Source organism: Contarinia nasturtii, unplaced genomic scaffold, assembly GCF_009176525.2.
Source record: "Contarinia nasturtii isolate CC-2019 unplaced genomic scaffold, AAFC_CNas_1.1 Cnas_scaffold_4311, whole genome shotgun sequence".
NCBI lineage: Eukaryota > Metazoa > Arthropoda > Insecta > Diptera > Cecidomyiidae > Contarinia > Contarinia nasturtii.
In genome coordinates this window covers 385761-404465 of record NW_022201606.1, presented here as the reverse complement: position 1 = coordinate 404465, position 18705 = coordinate 385761, and the positions used below count along the sequence as shown (strand labels likewise).

The 18705-nt window shown below is 34.9% G+C and overlaps 10 protein-coding genes across 13 annotated transcripts; 3 read left to right on the top strand and 7 right to left on the bottom strand.

Moving 5' to 3' along the window:
• Positions 1-559: 559 nt before the first annotated feature.
• Positions 560-1822, bottom strand: LOC116350792 (39S ribosomal protein L47, mitochondrial). Its single transcript, XM_031782728.1, has 4 exons — positions 1639-1822; positions 1099-1515; positions 893-1030; positions 560-824 (listed from the first exon to the last, which is right to left on the bottom strand). The coding sequence occupies exons 1-4, from the start codon at positions 1746-1748 to the stop codon at positions 677-679; spliced, it is 813 nt and encodes a 270-aa protein (XP_031638588.1). The 5' UTR covers positions 1749-1822; the 3' UTR covers positions 560-676.
• Positions 1823-1895: 73 nt separating this feature from the next.
• LOC116350791 lies at positions 1896-3350 on the bottom strand. Its single transcript, XM_031782727.1, has 3 exons — positions 3113-3350; positions 2874-3020; positions 1896-2790 (listed from the first exon to the last, which is right to left on the bottom strand). The coding sequence occupies exons 1-3, from the start codon at positions 3185-3187 to the stop codon at positions 1960-1962; spliced, it is 1053 nt and encodes a 350-aa protein (XP_031638587.1). The 5' UTR covers positions 3188-3350; the 3' UTR covers positions 1896-1959.
• A 132-nt stretch (positions 3351-3482) lies between these two features.
• On the bottom strand, positions 3483-4309 carry LOC116350793 (mitochondrial import inner membrane translocase subunit Tim29). The gene has a single exon (XM_031782730.1). The coding sequence runs from the start codon at positions 4204-4206 to the stop codon at positions 3577-3579; it is 630 nt and encodes a 209-aa protein (XP_031638590.1). The 5' UTR covers positions 4207-4309; the 3' UTR covers positions 3483-3576.
• A 272-nt stretch (positions 4310-4581) lies between these two features.
• Positions 4582-8599, bottom strand: LOC116350575 (polyubiquitin). Of its 3 annotated transcripts, none has more exons than XM_031782409.1 (4): positions 8467-8599; positions 6500-6837; positions 5504-6415; positions 4582-5419 (listed from the first exon to the last, which is right to left on the bottom strand). In XM_031782409.1, exons 2-4 carry the CDS (start codon positions 6828-6830, stop codon positions 4803-4805), a joined length of 1860 nt encoding a protein of 619 aa, XP_031638269.1. In that variant the 5' UTR covers positions 6831-6837; positions 8467-8599; the 3' UTR covers positions 4582-4802. The 3 variants fall into 3 exon arrangements, with proteins under 3 accessions (XP_031638269.1, XP_031638271.1, XP_031638270.1); XM_031782411.1 differs by having other exon boundaries at positions 5504-6413; positions 6726-6837; XM_031782410.1 differs by lacking the exon at positions 8467-8599 and adding an exon at positions 7421-7551.
• Positions 8600-9184: 585 nt separating this feature from the next.
• LOC116350887 lies at positions 9185-11106 on the top strand. Its single transcript, XM_031782865.1, has 2 exons — positions 9185-9497; positions 9587-11106. Exon 2 carries the CDS (start codon positions 9607-9609, stop codon positions 10927-10929), a length of 1323 nt encoding a protein of 440 aa, XP_031638725.1. The 5' UTR covers positions 9185-9497; positions 9587-9606; the 3' UTR covers positions 10930-11106.
• LOC116350888 (ubiquitin fusion degradation protein 1 homolog) lies at positions 11036-12853 on the bottom strand. The gene is made up of 6 exons (XM_031782866.1): positions 12637-12853; positions 12316-12439; positions 12072-12226; positions 11724-11996; positions 11456-11656; positions 11036-11397 (listed from the first exon to the last, which is right to left on the bottom strand). Exons 1-6 carry the CDS (start codon positions 12637-12639, stop codon positions 11218-11220), a joined length of 936 nt encoding a protein of 311 aa, XP_031638726.1. The 5' UTR covers positions 12640-12853; the 3' UTR covers positions 11036-11217.
• Positions 12854-13029: 176 nt separating this feature from the next.
• Positions 13030-14357, bottom strand: LOC116350677. Of its 2 annotated transcripts, none has more exons than XM_031782559.1 (2): positions 14161-14357; positions 13030-14085 (listed from the first exon to the last, which is right to left on the bottom strand). In XM_031782559.1, the coding sequence occupies exon 2, from the start codon at positions 14037-14039 to the stop codon at positions 13224-13226; it is 816 nt and encodes a 271-aa protein (XP_031638419.1). In that variant the 5' UTR covers positions 14040-14085; positions 14161-14357; the 3' UTR covers positions 13030-13223. The 2 variants fall into 2 exon arrangements, with proteins under 2 accessions (XP_031638419.1, XP_031638418.1); XM_031782558.1 differs by having other exon boundaries at positions 13030-14080; positions 14161-14356.
• An 80-nt stretch (positions 14358-14437) lies between these two features.
• Positions 14438-16194, top strand: LOC116350676 (presenilins-associated rhomboid-like protein, mitochondrial). Its single transcript, XM_031782556.1, has 8 exons — positions 14438-14600; positions 14675-14882; positions 14982-15095; positions 15155-15344; positions 15416-15636; positions 15692-15739; positions 15823-15974; positions 16041-16194. Exons 1-8 carry the CDS (start codon positions 14563-14565, stop codon positions 16129-16131), a joined length of 1062 nt encoding a protein of 353 aa, XP_031638416.1. The 5' UTR covers positions 14438-14562; the 3' UTR covers positions 16132-16194.
• Positions 16195-16322: 128 nt separating this feature from the next.
• Positions 16323-17354, top strand: LOC116350684 (39S ribosomal protein L16, mitochondrial). Its single transcript, XM_031782574.1, has 4 exons — positions 16323-16367; positions 16431-16505; positions 16584-16984; positions 17059-17354. Exons 1-4 carry the CDS (start codon positions 16328-16330, stop codon positions 17272-17274), a joined length of 732 nt encoding a protein of 243 aa, XP_031638434.1. The 5' UTR covers positions 16323-16327; the 3' UTR covers positions 17275-17354.
• On the bottom strand, positions 17350-18605 carry LOC116350683 (leukocyte receptor cluster member 1 homolog). Its single transcript, XM_031782573.1, has 3 exons — positions 18491-18605; positions 18324-18423; positions 17350-18265 (listed from the first exon to the last, which is right to left on the bottom strand). The coding sequence occupies exons 1-3, from the start codon at positions 18511-18513 to the stop codon at positions 17366-17368; spliced, it is 1023 nt and encodes a 340-aa protein (XP_031638433.1). The 5' UTR covers positions 18514-18605; the 3' UTR covers positions 17350-17365.
• Positions 18606-18705: the final 100 nt, after the last annotated feature.

The window sequence follows — 18705 nt, the reverse complement described above, 5'->3', positions numbered from 1 at the left end:
CCGTAAAATTTTTAATTTGGCTGTCATTAGCACGATATGAACGAAATATATTTATGAAAATATAGTATAATCTGCATAATACTCAGATTTGCATCGGAAATGTTACAACTTTTACACATTTCTTAAGTGCATGAATAGTGCAAACATGGCTGTAAGCACGTCTCAGGAATGTCGATTGGTTCTATTTTTCGTTTGAAGGGGTGCGATTAAAATAAAGATAAAAGTGTGCAATATTTTGAAGAAGAAATACTTCATAATTTTTAATCACTTCAAGACAAGGGTCCACTTCAAACGATAAGACCTACGTGGTATATCACCACGGTCATTACGTGATCGATTTGATAACAAATAAACCAAAACCATATCATTGTTTTGAATAAATATTCTGAACACCTGCGATTACAAAGATACCAAATGATTTACCAATGCGAATACATTTTTATAGTTTCTCTTTATCTATTTTATACCAACCAATTGGCCTAACACGCACTTTGAAGTGCGTCACTATTATCTCAAATGGCTTACTGAATTAAAAACCATTTTATGAAAAACACACTCATACAATAGTTGTTTATCAACATTTTTCTTTATTTCTAATCTAAATCTGCAAATCTGATGATGTGCAAATCTAAATGCTTAAATTCAAATTGCTTGATTTAAAGCACAAATGATGGTTTCAATCAATCTTTGGTGCAAAATGACCACGGGATTTGTCTTTGTAATCGATTGCTTTGACGTCAACATATGGATATTCGCGTTGAACAAGTTTTCGGTCCAAATTGGGGTAACGAGACAGTAACTTGGTGACATAATTTTTATCGCGACTAAAAAAAGAAGAAAATCACAAATGAATAAAATGTATATGACACCAGCAATGCTTATCATGACTTACTTTTTCGCTCTGTATTTCATTTTGGCGAGTCTTTCACGATAGAATCTCAAGAAAGTACTAACGTCTCTATCCACACGATATGGATTGAAGAAACGTTTTTTTCTGCTATATTTTTGTGGAATGAAATACTCCCGTGTCCTATAATAAAAGAAAATGTATTGGTTTTTATGTAACTATACCAAATTGAAAATTATTCAAAATGTTACCTGTAAAAATATCGCAAACCGAGTTGGTTAGTTTCCACACGAGCTGGACGCTCGCCATCTTGACCAGTTTCCAATAAATGGTATGCTCTATTCCGTTCACGAACAACTGTTTCAATATTTTCCATTGATTCTTCGACTTTGTCAATGCGTTCCGGACTGGGGAATAGCTCAAATTTCTCATCGGCTTCGTGTTCCATTGTGAGCAGCATGTTTTTCTCTTTCAATAAAACATACCACAGTTTATGTAGATCCGAGTTCGATTTGATCCGCAATTCGTCCAAACGCCAACTTCTTCCACTTCGCACTTCATTTGCGCCCCAGTTTTTTTTGTCATCGAAAAACTCCATTAAATCATATCGCTGAATAGTGGTATGGAAATTGGCCGTCAATAAACTCAATTGATTCCCATTTTGTGGACTAAAATACAAGAAAAATAGAAAAAAATGAAAATACAGAGTTTTGAACGATGGAAACATAACCTCAACATTGTGTCTTGAAGTAATTTTCCGAAAAAAAAACACCTTTCATTCGGTAACTCACCATAAAAAATTGTTGTGGACAATATTTTTTGTAATGTTGAGATTTGTAAGGCGACTGCACAAAAGCCGAATGTCTTTTGACCGATTCAAAATACCTTGAATCGAAGACATTTTCCAATGAATTATGATGGAATTCCCATCAACTTTGTGAGAACATGAAAATATGACAATTCACCGTTGACAGGTCCGTGCATCGTTTTGACAGTTGAGAACACATGCTGTAAACAGAAATCTATTGACCATCGAAACAAACAAATATGTTTTTCATATCTAATTTATTTGAATAAAAATATACGATTCACAAGGAAAATTATGAATGATTTTAATCGAATGTAATTTTGGTTCCCTTAAATTCGGTAATGGTCGGTTTGAGTTTTTGTTTCGCTTGCCAAGATGGATGTAGCTGTGTATCTACTTTTGCTTCTTTTATCTTATGAACTATCTCTTCAATTTCATTGGGCCACTTTCGTTTTAAGCCTTCAAATCGATTTGTGGCAAGTTTCACAGGTTTTTTGTCGCTCTTATGGAAGAATGATGCTTCTCTCGGTTTCTTTTCAAAGCCTTTGCCAAGGTGGGAATTGGCATCGTCGTCAACTGTGTCTTCTTCTTGTTTTCGAGTTACAACGGCATTCGATAAATAGTTTTTACCATCGGCTGTTATGAAAAAGTCGTCAACAGTTGTCGGTGCCTCTGAAGCATTCATTTCGTTCGTTTTAACCTCTGTCTCTGCATCACTTTCACTTGGTTCATCTGGCTGCGCAGCCGATTCCTTTCGCTTCTTCTGTAGTTTTGTCGACTTTTCTTGTTTACCTTTTGTCTCTACGTTTTGCTTGGCCTTTTTATTTTTACTTTTCTCAATGGCACTCGTATCAGTTGCATCACTTTCAATGAACGAAGTTTTCTTTTCCATTTTTTCGACGTTTTCTGATTTTTCTTTCTTCTTAAACAGCTTCTTAACCAATTTCCTCCATTCAGACGATTCGGCCAATTTCAATTTATTTCGAATTGCATCCAATGTTACACCAACGGCTTTGTGTTCGCAAAAGTAACCAACAGCCAACTGTTCAACCGTTGAATTTTGATCTGCCAAATAATTCTTTCCAGTTTTGTAATAGAGCAATGCTAAAACACCCAATCGCTTCGGTGACATGGTCTAAATGAACAAAACAAATGGGGAATGGAAAGAAATCGAATTAGTTAAATTACAATCTATCACATAGATAATTTGAATCTTACTTTCAGTTGATTGAGAACATTTTGATATCGTTCCAGTTTGCCAACTCGATTTTGCTTTGAATTTTTTTCGGGCTGTTTCAATTTATTCACAATTTTGCGAATTGTAACAATCTTGGCCTGCTTAAATTTTCCTTGCAGTTGAATGATCTGTAATTTGAATGATACATTAATAACAATTCCGAATTGAGCGGAAGGAACTTTTGTCGACCGTGCAATAATCCATAGTTCAATCGTCTTACCTCGTTATTGATTTGAGCTTTTTTGTCATTTTTTGTGTTGGGAAACTTTTTGATCGACTTTTTACTCTTATCCATTTTACAATGCCCGACAATATACTGCTGTTTTCCTTTTTCCTTCGTTAATTTAACTGCCAAATATACCGAATTTAAATCGAATTATGTGAACAGTCTCAAACAAGCATGTTTTATTTGGCTGCTGTCAAAGTGTCATCATAAAATTCGTTGTGAAGTGAAATGTCATTTCTGGCAAAAGTTTGGTTATGAATCAATTACTCAATTTTCAAATGCTAAATGAAAACTGAAAATAGAAAACAATTGAAAAAATACAAAGACAAACACCTTTGATTCATGAAGCATTCAATGACATTTATGCCTTTAAACTTATTTATTCTTTTCACATGTAACTTAGCACAGAATGCAGTGGTTTTCTAAAACCAACATTTATATGTTTTGAAGCGATTTTTCTACAAAGTATTTTCATTAATATCATAATCTATCATTTTCTCCTCGATTTTCCACCATTTATCCAAGAAGCCTACGTCAATGATTCTTTGGTGCCATGTAATAAGCTCGGGTCGTGTAAATGAACAGGTTGCCTTGTATAAACCTAATGCTCGATCGTAATTGTCCAGCCACAGCAATGAAACAATGCCCAAATTCAATCGACGGACAATGCCTTCGTTGTGACATCGTTCCACAAATGTGAGATATTGCGATGAGACTTTATTTTGACAAACTGGATCCACCAACACCATTTTGGTATTGTATGTTCGAAGCTGTTCAATATGATCGCTTTCACTGGGGTTATGCTTGAAACTGTACACTGTTGACGCACCCAATCCACCGTAAATTGCTGCCCGAATCGGTTTCTCCTTTGCTTGTTTGATAACGTCCATAAAAACATCACGATAATCTGAAACAAGCCCTTTCCAATATAACATCCATTTCTCAACCATTGTTCCTTTGAAACGATCGGGTACTTGAAAATTGTTTATTCTATTTTGCACGGCATCAAACTTTGTTTTCAGCAACGAACTGTTCGTGGTATAGGATTGCGAGAATTGCGTTCGCAGGCGAAGCAATTTTGTTGCCATTGTTTTAATTACACTTTTACGCAAAATAATAAAATATTTTGTTCAGTTATTGTTCAACAATGTATGCTATTGAGGTTAGGGACTATCACAAAGACGTCAAAATAAAAAAAACATACAACGCCAACTGAATTTATGTGGCCATAATTCAAATCAGATGGTGCAAATATTGAATTTTGGCTGTTTTAACCAGATATTAAGGCTTTTGTCCTAATTTAATGCTCCAATAGTAATTAAATTTTGCAATTTGAACGATCATGAGTTTCAAATTAAAACTTTCAATGGAAAATGTAACAAACCTATTCATTTTTATCAAGTATATTTCAAAATTCTGAAATAAAGAAAAATATTTTTTTTTTAAATAAATAATAGACTGTGTTTTTTTCTCTTGGAATTTTTAATTTGCAGCACATTTTTTGAATTTGGTAACAATCAGAATAATCAATTACAATGTTTTTTGACACGAATATAGTGTTTGCGAAGCACTTTAATTATTTTTTGCTCGAGAAATTTATTAAACTGAATGTTTCATCCGCGGAGATGAAAGACCAAATTCAAAGTACTTTCTTTTGGATGTTGTAGTCGTTCAATGTACGACATTAAGTTGACGGCGAATTGTCGTTATTTTGTTGGACTTGGCTCGTGTGGACTTCCGATAGGTTTACGAGTGCTTGAATTTCGGTAAATAGGGCCAAATCATTTTTAGCTTTGTTGACAGAAGGTCCCACCAATTCCGTAATTTTTTCTAACAGAGCAGCGTTTCTGTTATTCGTAAATTCTTTCATACGTGCCTCACTGGCCGCAAAGGCCCTATCGAGTTCAGTTTTCGGAGTCGCACCAACGTCAAACATAATTTTAGCAAAACCCCTTATTATTTTATTTTTGCAATTATCGTCGAAGCCTTCAACCGTTTTATCGATATATTTTGTTTCTTCGTTCTCACTAGAGGGATCAACCGCTTGTGCAGGAATGTTATCTATTGAACCACCAGAACCAGATGAACATTGAGATGAAGTACCCCCAGATGAACCACAAGATACAGGCAATGCATCTTTTTTACCAGATCGGGTGCCTTTTCGAGAAGGTTTTCCTCCACCACGTAGACGCAAGACCAAATGTAGAGTACTCTCTTTTTGGATGTTGTAGTCGCTCAATGTGCGACCGTCTTCGAGCTGTTTACCCGCGAAAATCAAACGTTGTTGATCTGGTGGGATACCTAAATAAATAATTAAACAATAATTAAAAAAATTTAACAAAGGGCATGTAAATCGCCAACAAAAATGTCATGTATGTCATTTACCTTCTTTGTCCTGGATTTTGGCCTTGACATTTTCGATGGTGTCCGATGGTTCAACTTCCAAAGTGATGGTTTTACCAGTCAATGTTTTGACGAAAATTTGCATACCACCACGGAGACGCAAGACCAAATGCAAAGTACTCTCTTTTTGGATGTTGTAGTCGCTCAATGTGCGACCGTCTTCGAGCTGTTTACCCGCGAAAATCAAACGCTGTTGGTCTGGTGGAATTCCCTCCTTGTCTTGGATCTTGGCCTTTACATTTTCAATGGTGTCCGATGGTTCGACTTCCAAAGTGATGGTTTTTCCAGTCAAAGTCTTGACGAAAATTTGCATACCACCACGGAGACGCAAGACCAAATGTAGAGTACTCTCTTTTTGGATGTTGTAGTCGCTCAATGTGCGACCGTCTTCGAGCTGTTTACCAGCGAAAATCAAACGCTGTTGGTCTGGTGGAATTCCCTCCTTGTCTTGGATCTTGGCCTTAACGTTTTCGATGGTGTCGGATGGTTCGACTTCCAAAGTGATGGTTTTACCAGTCAATGTTTTGACAAAAATTTGCATACCACCACGGAGACGCAAGACCAAATGCAAAGTACTTTCTTTTTGAATATTGTAGTCGCTCAATGTACGACCATCCTCGAGTTGTTTACCGGCGAAAATTAAACGTTGTTGGTCCGGTGGGATTCCCTCCTTGTCTTGGATCTTGGCCTTGACATTTTCAATGGTGTCGGATGGTTCGACTTCCAAAGTAATGGTTTTTCCAGTCAAAGTCTTGACGAAAATTTGCATTCCACCACGGAGACGCAAGACCAAATGCAAAGTACTCTCTTTTTGGATGTTGTAGTCGCTCAATGTGCGACCGTCTTCGAGCTGCTTGCCGGCGAAAATTAAACGTTGTTGATCTGGTGGGATACCTAAATTAATAATTAAACAATAATTAAAAACTTGTAACAAAATGCATGTAAATCGCCAAGAAAAATGTCATGTATGTCATTTACCTTCTTTATCCTGGATTTTGGCTTTAACATTTTCGATGGTGTCGGATGGTTCAACTTCCAAAGTGATGGTCTTACCAGTCAATGTTTTGACGAAAATTTGCATACCACCACGGAGACGCAAGACCAAATGCAAAGTACTCTCTTTCTGGATGTTGTAGTCACTCAATGTACGACCATCTTCGAGCTGCTTGCCAGCGAAAATTAAACGTTGTTGGTCTGGTGGGATTCCCTCCTTGTCTTGGATCTTGGCCTTTACGTTTTCAATGGTATCGGATGGTTCGACTTCCAAGGTAATGGTTTTACCAGTCAATGTTTTGACGAAAATTTGCATGTTGAATCTAAATTGACAAATAAAAAAAACGAAAACATAAAAAAAATGCACCAAAAATGTTACTATATTATGAAAATTGAATGCGATTCTGCGTTTGTAAACTAACTATTAACCCGACCAAGAATTTATGTGAGAATGCGTCGATAATTCGTTACTATATGTGATTTAATTCAAAAGAAACAAAAACAAAGAAATCGTTGGTTGTTCGTGTGTTTCTCGCTACTAAACTCCGCTGAAAACAAACTCTATGAGTGTGTGTGAAGCACATCAGATGTTTAATGCAAGTCATGTAATGTAATTGAGAGAAAAAATCAAAATGGCGTCTGAATGAGAAAAAAAATTAAAAAAATCTTTTTTGGCCAAAAATGAAGAAAACAAAATATTTTTTTTTGAAATAATTTGAATAATCATTGATTTTCGATAATTCGGCTTGAATAATTCAGAGAAAGTCTAATTGAACAAAGAAAAAAAAAATGCAAATGGCGAAAGGCGTCAGCCAACTTTTGTTTGAATCGAAGTAACAAATGAATAAAATTATCGAATGCTTTTCCGTATGATTAATCGTTGAAAATGTTGACGAATTCACTTACAGTTATGCTAAACGTTTTAACCGAATAAATTTAATTGAATTAACTGCTTTTCAACACAATTTTCTGGAGAAAATAAAATTGCTCAAAAGTTTTTTCGTTTTGATGCGTACTCGACAAAAGACAAACTTGTAATGAATTCAAAGCAAACAGCAGCCATGGAAATGAGTGCAGTTTGTCACATATCGTGCTCTCTTTCTTTCGCATACGACGCTGCGCTAAACGAGTTGCAAGTGAACGGAGAAAACACAAAGAGCACAAATACAAGAGGGAGATTCATATGACTGTGACGACGAACAAAAAAAATGAACATTGAAAACACGTACGTTCATGTCTGTAAATTGTCTTTGTCATCCTCACAATGGAAAATCAAACCAAAAAAAAGATTTCCGAGTGAATTTCCAGGTTTTTGACTTGATAAAACAGAAATTGAAATTATTTCGTTTGCCAACAAATGGCATTAAATCGAAAACAATCTCGTTTAAAGAATTTGATTTTGCAGTGCGTCATCCGCATGGAATCAAGCTTGATCTAAATATAAATGACGATGACTCATTTGTTTTTCAAAGTTGGCAAATTGAATAAGCGTCTAAAAAAATCAAGCGCATATCGAACGAGGTCGTTTGTCGATTCACTTTATACCCGAACAGAGATACATTTTTTCCAGAGAAAAAAAAAACCGTTCGAAAAATTGATGATAGGCGATAGAATGCACTTTGTACTTTGAACGAAGACATCAATTTTTTTTTACGACGAATTTCACAGCATTTGTAATATGGCCGACAGAAGCAATCATAAAAATGAAAATGAATAACGAGAACGCGGAAAACTGATTGGGAATTGGAAAATGCTACGCGAAAAATAGGACAAGCGACGCAATTGAAATTTCGAGAAGGCTAATGAAACGGTATAAATTACTAGCGACGGCCATGATTACATTCGATTCACTTTTTTCGATTATTTTTTTTGTACGCGACGAAAATACCGATAAAAAAATCCCGCGATTAATCTACGATCTTCCGATTCAATGATTCAACCGATTTACTTACATTTTCAATGGATTTCTTCAGCAAAATAAATTATAGCGTTGATAGAAAGTTTTGGCTTGAGCACTTTTTTCTTCTTGAACTGTTCACTTCGACTTGTAGACGATTAATGATGAACAATGGCGAACTCAGCTGTATATTCACAACGAAACACAGTTGTCTCTACCGCTCATCGAAACATCTAGATTACGTTAGACAAAGACCGTACAAAGCATGGCATTTCGTATTTTTAACAAACGTCATTTGAACATTACGTATATTTTGTTCGTATGATGAAATTGTGTTTTAAATATTTAATGATCAAAAAAAATTATTCAAACGAAAAAATATCAATTATTTTCATTAAACAATTCATATGGAAAGGGAAAATGCGCAAATTATCGGAAAATGGCTAAGTTTTCAATAATAAACAACCGAAGCAAATTCGAGACTAGTTTTATGTGGAAAAACGTACTAGAATACTTAACAATGATGCTCAAAAAGGTCGTTAGTCTCAATGAATGTAAAAAGAACCAAACACTTTTTCAAATTAAAACCATTTAATGACGAATCATTCGCTCTCTAAATAATTTTTTTCGAATTGCTCATTATCTTAATGACAAACTGTGTACCTATTTAGTATTTTATCATGTTTATTTTTCCGAGGCATTTTCCACAGTGGAACTGTCCAAATACAAATCGTATTTCAGTTGAAAAAATTTAAAAGGAAAGCATGTTGTTTACAAATGCCTTTTTTGTTCAAAATAGTTTACTTTGCTTGATTTAAAAAAAACTTCAATAAATCTTATTTCTAAACATAGTAGTAGCGTTACACTATGCATGAATACGTAAAAAATAAAATGCACGACGCCAATAACATCGATGTGGTCACACTTCTAATCAGATTTTTTTTTTCGTTTGGCGCAAGTAACGGATTGATGTATGCAAGAAAGAAAGAAGTGAACAAATATTCGCCAAACGGAATTTTTTCAATCAAAAACCCAAAATATATTAACCATAAACACCAAAAGTTTCTCGACATTTTTTTTTCAAAGGTTAGACAAATAGACAAATAATTTCTCAATAGTATTTGGCATTTGCAAAGTGAATTGAACTAAGTACAGTCAAATTCAATGATTTACAGGCGAACGCAGTAAGAGCACAATGTCACGAAAAGAGCTAAGTCTCAACGATTTGGGAGACAAATTTCTTTTGAATTCGATGCTATATCTTCCGCTCAATGAACTGTGTGTAATGAAAGGTGTTTGCCAAAAATTTCGAATTCTGGCCAACAAAGCATTCAAACGGCGATCCGGTGGTCAAATTAGGTGTGACAATTTGATTGAAAATTTTCAACAAATAGCGCATATCTTACGATGTTTTGGCTCAACAATTAAGGGTGTAACAATCGATGGATCATTTGTATGGGACTTGAACACATCGCTTCTTACGCTGTTAAACGAACACTGTACCAAACTGACGAAGCTAAGATTGGTTTGTCTGCATTTTGAAAAGGCAGACATCAACATCATGAAAACGCTAATTCAACGTTTGGAATCAATGGAAATGTTCTATTGTACCATTGCCACAGCGCGTGGTATAAATTACAACGTATTCTTGAAGGAAGCCCACTTCTTAAAAGAGTTCACGTTCATTGGACAAGAACAAGTTATCGATTTGAAATGTTTGAATAACCGATGGCCATATATGGAAAAACTACAGATTATTTCAGCTCATCTCGACGAAGAAGAAATACTCAACCAATTTTTGCGCAAAAACCAAACAGTCAAATACTTTTGCTACACACCAAATATATTGCATCCAATAAAACGATCTTGGTGTCCTTGGACCAAAATGCAAACCATAGACTTCTTATCAGATTTAGTAGAACTTTCCATCGAATTGAATAAAACCACCAAATATCAACCGATATTTAAGGATTTGATCAAGCTACAACGCATTGTTATTAACTGTCAAGCATATAATAAACCCATTGATGAGCTTGTTGAAATTTTAGCAAAAAAGAAATCATTGAATGTACTCGGCTTGTGGAATTTGGAGTTTGATGACATTTCGACACTACCCAAATTAACCAACATTGTGACGCTGGAACTTCGTGAAATCAAACCAAAAGTCGATCAAAAAACATTGAGCGCAGCGCTTAAAACACAATGGAATACAGTCAAAAATTTGTATTTGGACTATACAACTGTACGTGACGTTGACGACTTAGAATTTTTCGTTGTAAAAGGAACTCAGCTGGAGAACTTGTATTTGTGCAACGTTAAAGGACTTTTTATTATGCCAGATCATGAACAATATGACACTTGGTGTACCAAAAGACGGAAACATTTGAATATTTTTATTGATCCATTCTACTTAATGAAACAACAATCATACTTTGGCAAAAATAAGAAAATTCAATTCAAAACATTTAAAGAACCCATTGGTCAATATGTAAACGTCATTTGTGGTGCCAATTTGTAAGTGATTTGTTTTTGTTGAACATTTTGATAATTGAAAATGTGATTGTAACCATTACCATTAGTTCAAAAACGTTGTTATATAGACAAAAAAAAAATCTTTATCCAACTTAATCATCGATTTATATTCTTAATTTATTTTCTTTCACAAAATAACTCAGGTTTTATACAACTGAAGTAGAGCATAATATTAATAAACAATAATTTAATCAAATTGTAAAAGATACCATTACATTTTTTGTATTTGTCAAAATCATTGTTTTGCTTCGACCCCAAAATCTTATGAATATCATCATTTCCTGCTCTTTCGTAGAGAGAATCCTTCACCTTGAAAGGCCTTGAAGCCATCATCATTGTCATCATTTCCATTGGATTTTGGTTCTTCAGTTCTGTCGCTGATTGGTTTTACGGATCTATCGAATCGAATTAAACCGTATGGATGATTGTAATCGGGAATTCCACGAACATATGTCTGCAAAATAAAAACAAATTCAGTGCCAATCCATTGATATAGCCATATTGAAATTTACCCGTGATCCAGTTGGTGCTTCTGGCTTTTCACATTTCTTTTTCTTTCCATCCAAACGATTGCCTTCGCCAGAAAATGCCACAAATGTGCTTGTGTCGTAGTGATTTTGTAATAGTTCATTTGCCTCAGCGTCTTCATCAGCTTCCGTTTTTTTCGGTACACGTTTTGGTTCTTCCCAGCCAACTGGTGTATCGAATTCCACCTGTAAATTCGACAATAATTTAGCATGTCATACGAAAAATTAAAATTGAATTGTTCAATTGACTTACATTCATATCACATTCAATGATGCTGACGGCATTGCCGGGTTTTGTTTCGAGTACGCATAATTCGTAGATTTTTGAATTATATTTGATGGCCACTAGATCGCCAGTGGTCAGACATGCAAAATTTCGCAATGCATTTTCTAGAACCGCTTTTTGATTTGTTATCTCCAAGAAATCCGGACTCTGTGGCTTGAACTTTGAAAATGTGGCGACTGGAAGTGAAACGCTTTCGATTTGAACAATATCACCCTCTTCTAACAGTAAATTGTGCATCATCTGCAAATTAAATGTATCGATCAGATTGATAGAATGCATTTCAAATGATGAAAACAAATGAAAATAGGATCTCACCCAGTATGGTATATAAATTTTGCCTTCATCGGCCACAAATTCCAATACACCAGCATGTGTGATGCGACTTTTCTTGCTGTTTGTCAATTTGAACAACATTGGATAGACAACATTCAATCGAGTCAGTTGATCTAGCGCTGATGGTGGCATAATAACTATATACAGACAGACAGAGAGAGACAGGGAGGGGGACAATGCGATTAATTGTTTGAATTCCAATGATTAAAGTAAAGGTATTACTCACTTTTGCCACCCTTTTCAACGTCTTGACGCTCATTGCCCGGCAGCATCGATACCGAATAACATCTATACGAATTGTTGAACGGCCGAGACTCGGGAAACATCATTTGAAAACCATTGAAATGAAACTAAAATGAAAGAAATTGCGAAATAACATCAGAATCTCAGTTGAAGTCTTACACAGAAATATTTGTTGTGATGAAAAATACTTCGGAAGTAGATCTTCATTCCAATGGAAAATACCATTCGGACATGTTGTCGACGTCGAACACAAAACAAAAAAAGTCTTTGTATTTATACACAAACACCGCGATTAATAGCTTACCATGTTGATATCTACACAGCTAGCGAGTGTAAAAGATGAATACGCGTAATTTGATTGATTTTAATTTTTCGTCGATGTACGATAGTGTGTTTTTAAACGAAAGTAAAAAAAAAGAGAACACTAAAAAAAAGTTCGATTTGGATTCGATAATGATGTGTTTATACGAATAAATTTTCTTTATAGACGAGACGATAGATTGTTTAACCAAATGACAATGACGAATGACATTTGAGCGTAGCCTATACATTTGTTCCAGATGATCGATTCGTTTTTCGAACGTACTAGATTATGACATTTGAGCTAAAAATTTAAATAAAAGAAAGAGAACAATCGAAACGTAAACAGAGCTCACCCGAACTTGAAAACCAATTGGAAATGCGTGACACAGAAACGTTTCGATTGAAATGGTTTTTTTTTTATTTTCATCAAGAGAAAATCACACAAATAAAATCTAATGCCTAAATGTTTAAAAATGATTGTTTGCGAACTAATTGCTTAAATCTATTACAGATACGTACAGATATTTCAATACTTTATTTTTCAAAAACTGAGCGAAGAAGAAAATGTGTGTGCGGCCGTCTTTTGTACTATCTTTTTGGTGATTTTTGCATCGTATATGATGATGTGAGTCCTTTTTCCTGAATTGCAACGGCAACGGCCGCCTCCATACATGCCTCCATAAAATCAAAATGTTCATCATTTATTGCTTCTTCACCTGCAGATTGTTGCGGTTCAACCGAAGAATTTTCGTCATTTTGCTCTTTTGCATTAGGCGCTACAGATTTCTGATAAACATTCACTTGAATATCGTCATTCTCTTCAATATTCTTCTCAGTTTGTGTACCAACGTTCGTTACATCTTTATCGTTTGCAATGCCAAAGAAACACAAATCATCTTGTGTTTGTAGATGAGGTGGCGATGAAAGTGATATTGATGACGATGATGTGGACATGCATTCGTTGCGATTATCATTGAAAAATGATTGATGATGCTGCTGTAATCCATATTGATCAATTGCCCAAACAATTGCTGAGTCTTCAAAATTTTCCTGAGCTCTGTATGCATTATACGATGCAATATGTGCTTCCCTGTCCAGTTCATTTCTTGTTCCACTATTCGCATTTTCACCTTCGATAAATGTTAAATAGGATTCAACCATTTGATTGACTGTATTTTCAACAATACATTCGGATATTTGTCTCTCTTGCCATTTTAACAGTTGTTCATCGCTTGGTTCGATTAAAATTCGTTGTATTCGTGGTCTTTGATTTGATGTGGTGGATGTTGAAGGCATGCATGATGACGTGGATGCCATTTGGTCGTCTGGAAATGATGTGGGTGAAAGTCTTGGTCTTTTTCTCAAATAATTCTTTGCAAACCACGAAAATCTCTCCCCTTCCATTTCAATTCACATTTGTTTCAATTGTCCGCAATTTCGTCACTCTATGCTAGCAATAAAGTGAAATTTAATACTTTTTTCACATTTTTCCATTGAAATTTGTAATTTAACTTAATGGCCATACCGTTTTAAATTTTATTTCACACACAGTTTACCATTGAATTGAATCCATTTGTGTACTCCATGTTTGTGGTTGCATTCTGATGAAGTAATAATTTTGTTTATTGTTGCTTTGTTCATTACAATCGTCTGTGAGAATAATTATGTCAAGCACTCATCTTACTCTACTCTTCACTTGATTTCGAATACATCATGCAGTGCTCTCTTTCTCTCCTGATTGAATTTTCAATAGAAATGAGCCCAACACAGCTGAGCAACATTGAGCACACACAATTTTGACATAAACGAAATTGTCAAACTGACAACATATGATTCGGTTCCAATGTAATGTGTAATCGCCGATTGTATTATTGAAATTGAATATTTTCAAGCTTAAATTTATCGAAACGCAGACGAAAACAACAAAATGTTCATTTATAGGACACGATTGTTGGTGCCACAAGTGTAAGTCATAAAAGATATTTTATTGCATTTTTTCTTTATGAAATGTACACATTCAAATGTACTTGTTATTTTAGCGCAAATTACAGGAACTTTGCTCAATTAAGTCGTAGTGGCAATATATTTCGAGAAAATGTACAAACATCTCTAATTCGGGGCAAAACACCGTTTCGATTTTTTTCAAAAAATCGAGCTGGTGACAGGATAGAACAAGAACTGGCACAACAAATCATACGACCTATGAAAATTACATATTTAGTTCGACCTTTTATATTTACCGTTGGTGTAAGTTGTTTAAACAGTTGGTGTAAAATTAACATAGAAATGATGAAATTCGCAAAAGAAATTATAGTAAATATGTTATACCATCCATTTCGAATGTAGGTATCAACAGCCTCTATAGTCGGTGCAACAATATGGGAATATGAATTTGTTCGGGCACAAGTGAAAAAGATGATGAATTCATCGGTTACATTTTTTCAACATAAACAGAAAAATGTAAGAAAGAAATGTAAGTATAATGGTATACTTTTCAATACAAAAGGTGCTTTTTGTAGTTTTCAGATTTGAAAGGAGCCTGGAATCGTTTCGTTAATGGCGAATTAAAAGAAGCATGGTCACGACTTTCACCGGGAGATCAATTTTTTATTCCGATTTGTGGACTTAATCTGCTGGTATTTGGTTTATGGCGAATTCCTAGATTACAGACAATGTTATTAAAGAATTTTTCCGCAAATCCAATTGGTCGTAAGTACTTTAAATTGGTCAGTTTGACAAATAGTGGAAATTTATAATTTTCAACAATGGTGTTATTTTAGTGGCTCCTTGTCGGTCGATGCTGTTATCCGTATTTAGTCATTATTCGTTTTTCCATATTTTTGCGAATATGTACGTGCTGAACAGCTTTTGCAATGGCATCTGCATGGCATTGGGCAGAGAGCAGACATTAGCATTATATTTAAGTGCTGGCTGTGTTGCCAGTTTCGCTAGTTACTTTCATAAAGTCTTTGCCGGAGTTGGTGGCGCTTCATTAGGAGCTGTAAGTATTCTCTTTTTTCATACTTCCCGTCCAATAACACAAATCTTCTTTTCAGTCGGGCGCAATCTTAGGCATTTTGGGTTACGTGTGTACTCGATTCCCTGTGAGTATTCTAATGTTATGGAAACTAGGAAATGGAATAATCAAAGCATTCTCATAACTTTTTTTTTATTCAACTCATTTCAGGATACACAATTGCAAATCATGTTTTTGCCCATGTTCCAGTTTTCTGCAGATAGTGCTATTAAAGTAATTATGGCAATTGATGTTATTGGCTGTGTTTTGGGTTGGAGGTATTTCGACCATGCAGCTCATTTGGGTGGTGCATTATTTGGAATGTAAGTTATAACTGAGAAATTGAATAATCAAAATATTCTCATTTATTTATGATGAACTCATTTCAGATTTTGGTGTCATATCGGTGAAAAGCACATTTGGCCGCAGCGTAAATACATTACTGAAAAATGGCACAATTTGCGATCAGCATGCGAATAAATTTTATTGTTTTCAAACAATATATTGAACAAATAAAAATTGGAGTATTTTTCCACTAAAATTGAGCACTTCTTTTAGTACTGCACTTCAGACAAATAAAACCTACTACACACTATCTGAAACTGTCATCTATTCATTTTGAACATAACCTAACTTTTAGTTAATTTTTTATATTTTTCTGATTTGGACGAGAAAAATGTTTGTTTTGAAAACATTTAACAAAATTTCGAGCTTGGGTAAAGAATATAATTTTTTATTCAAAAATGTATCAATGTCATTGAATTTTATTTGAATTTTAGCTCCAAAAGCCATGAGTCCAATATTCATTCAAAGTGCGGGTTTAAAGGAATTCAAACCACCAAAAGTCTACGATGGTAAGATATTTTTGATACTCGACTCAAAGCCAACTAGTAAAATGATTATTGATTAAAAAAAAAAAAAAACATAAACAGGCATCGACATACCAAACAAGCCAAAATTGCGTATGATGTTAAAAGTACCAAACTTTATTTCCACACGACCACCAAGAATGCAAAAGAAATTGCGATTAATGCGAGGACCAGATGAAGAACACAATACACGGTTAGTTCACAAGCAGTACGGTGTAATTGCGTTACAAGGAGGCCGTATTAAATATCCACATATTGAATTGGCTCGTTTGAGTATTGGTCGAAAAATGGATTTAAAACGAATGTTTGCCGTTTGGCGTATAGCAGAACCGTGGCAACCGTTACATAAAAAAGGTGTTGGCATTCGATTAGGTGGTGGTAAAGGTGCAATTGATCACTATTGTACACCAGTTAAGGCTGGACGTGTTATCATGGAAATCGGTGGCAATTGCGAATTTGGTGAAGTAAGTATTCGATTGGGCGACGTTGAACGATTTTATTTAAAATGTAAAATAAAAATGATTAATTCTCTTTACAGGTGAAATCGATGCTAGACCATGTTGCTGTGAGTATGCCATTCAAAGCGATGGCCGTATCACAAGAGATGCTCGAAGCAATGGAAAAGGAAAAAGAATTAAAAAAAGAGAGAAATATGAATCCTTTTACTAAACAATACATTATTCAAAATAACATGGGCGGATGCCACAAATGGCTCAGCAAATTCGATCATTATTGGTTCGGCGAACATCTATAAATTTATTGAAGATATGTGTAGATAAATTAAAACAAATCGATATGTTTTGTGTTTTCAATAAAATGTAATATTTAAATCTATACATATATTTTTAATTGCCGTAATTTTGCTTCGCTAAATATGGATTAAATTGTGAATTATACTTTTGTTTCATTGGTGGCATGCGTGGTTCTACGTTGATTGCTTTCTCCTCTGGTTTTTTCAATTCCTCAGGTGGCAACAGAGTGGGATTCTTTATTCTCAGCAATTCTTTCGTTCTATTTTGCTCTTCCCGTTCACGCTGCAATCGTTCTTCTCTCAGTTTTTGTAACATTTGTAATTTATGTTGTCTTAATTGTTCCGATTCACTATCACTGTCACCGCTACCACTATTATTGCTTGATAAATCCTTACGCCTGCGTTTCTCTTTTTTATGTTTGTTCTTCTTTTCTTTCTTCTCTTTTTTCACCTTGGATCTTTTGGTTTTCTTGTGCTTTTCATCTGGAGACCGTGACTTTTTCAGCGACTTTAATTTCTCCAAAATAGTTGATTTTTCTACTTCTACACTTTGCTGTGTGACTGGAACATTTTTGTCGCTTGATTTGCTTTCGACAATAATTGGTTTTTTCAAGAACCGAAACATCGGATCGTGCAAGTGCTTGACTCTGAGGCCGACTTCAATTTTTTCACCGCTATCATCGTATGAACTTTGTTGGTCTCGTTTTGGTGCTTCATTATACCAACTTTGAGTGCCAAGTGATTCGTGTGTATCTTGTCCCAAATATGTCAAATAACCGATTTGCTTCTCATATTTTTCTTGCTCAAGTCGTTTCTCCTCGTCCATTGGTTTGACTTTTTGTTGTTTTTCTTCGTGGTCATCAAACAAATCAACATGCTCGGAAGCAGACACAATTTCATTTTTCCCGTCATGATTTGCAGTTGCTTCACTTTCGTTCGCCGTAGATGTTTCAGTCGCTCGTTTCCGTAATAAATTAATTCGTGCTTCATAATCCTAAAAATAGAGTTTGTGTTATAAATTTGAATTTATTTATTGTTTCATAAATACTTACTGCAACTGCGATGCGTCGTTGTTTTTCAGCTTCTTCTTCAGCAGCCTTTGCTTGATCCTTTCGCACACGAGCGATGTTCTCCTTTGTTCGCACATGCCAACTGTAATTTGAAATAAAATTTGGTATATGCTCATACAAGAAGTTAAAAATTCAAATAATTTCCTCACCTTTTATGTGGTAAAATATTCATTTTTGAGAACTAGTGATAGTTTCGTTGTATCACGTTCTGTTTACGTTGAATGAATGAATGTTTTCAGTAAATATAGCTAAATAATATTAAAAGGTTGTCAAATCAACTCATTAAGGCCAGAATGTTTCAATCTTTGAACGCACTCTTTTTATACGTAGACCGCTGCTTTTGACAGGTTATTGCAACAAGAAT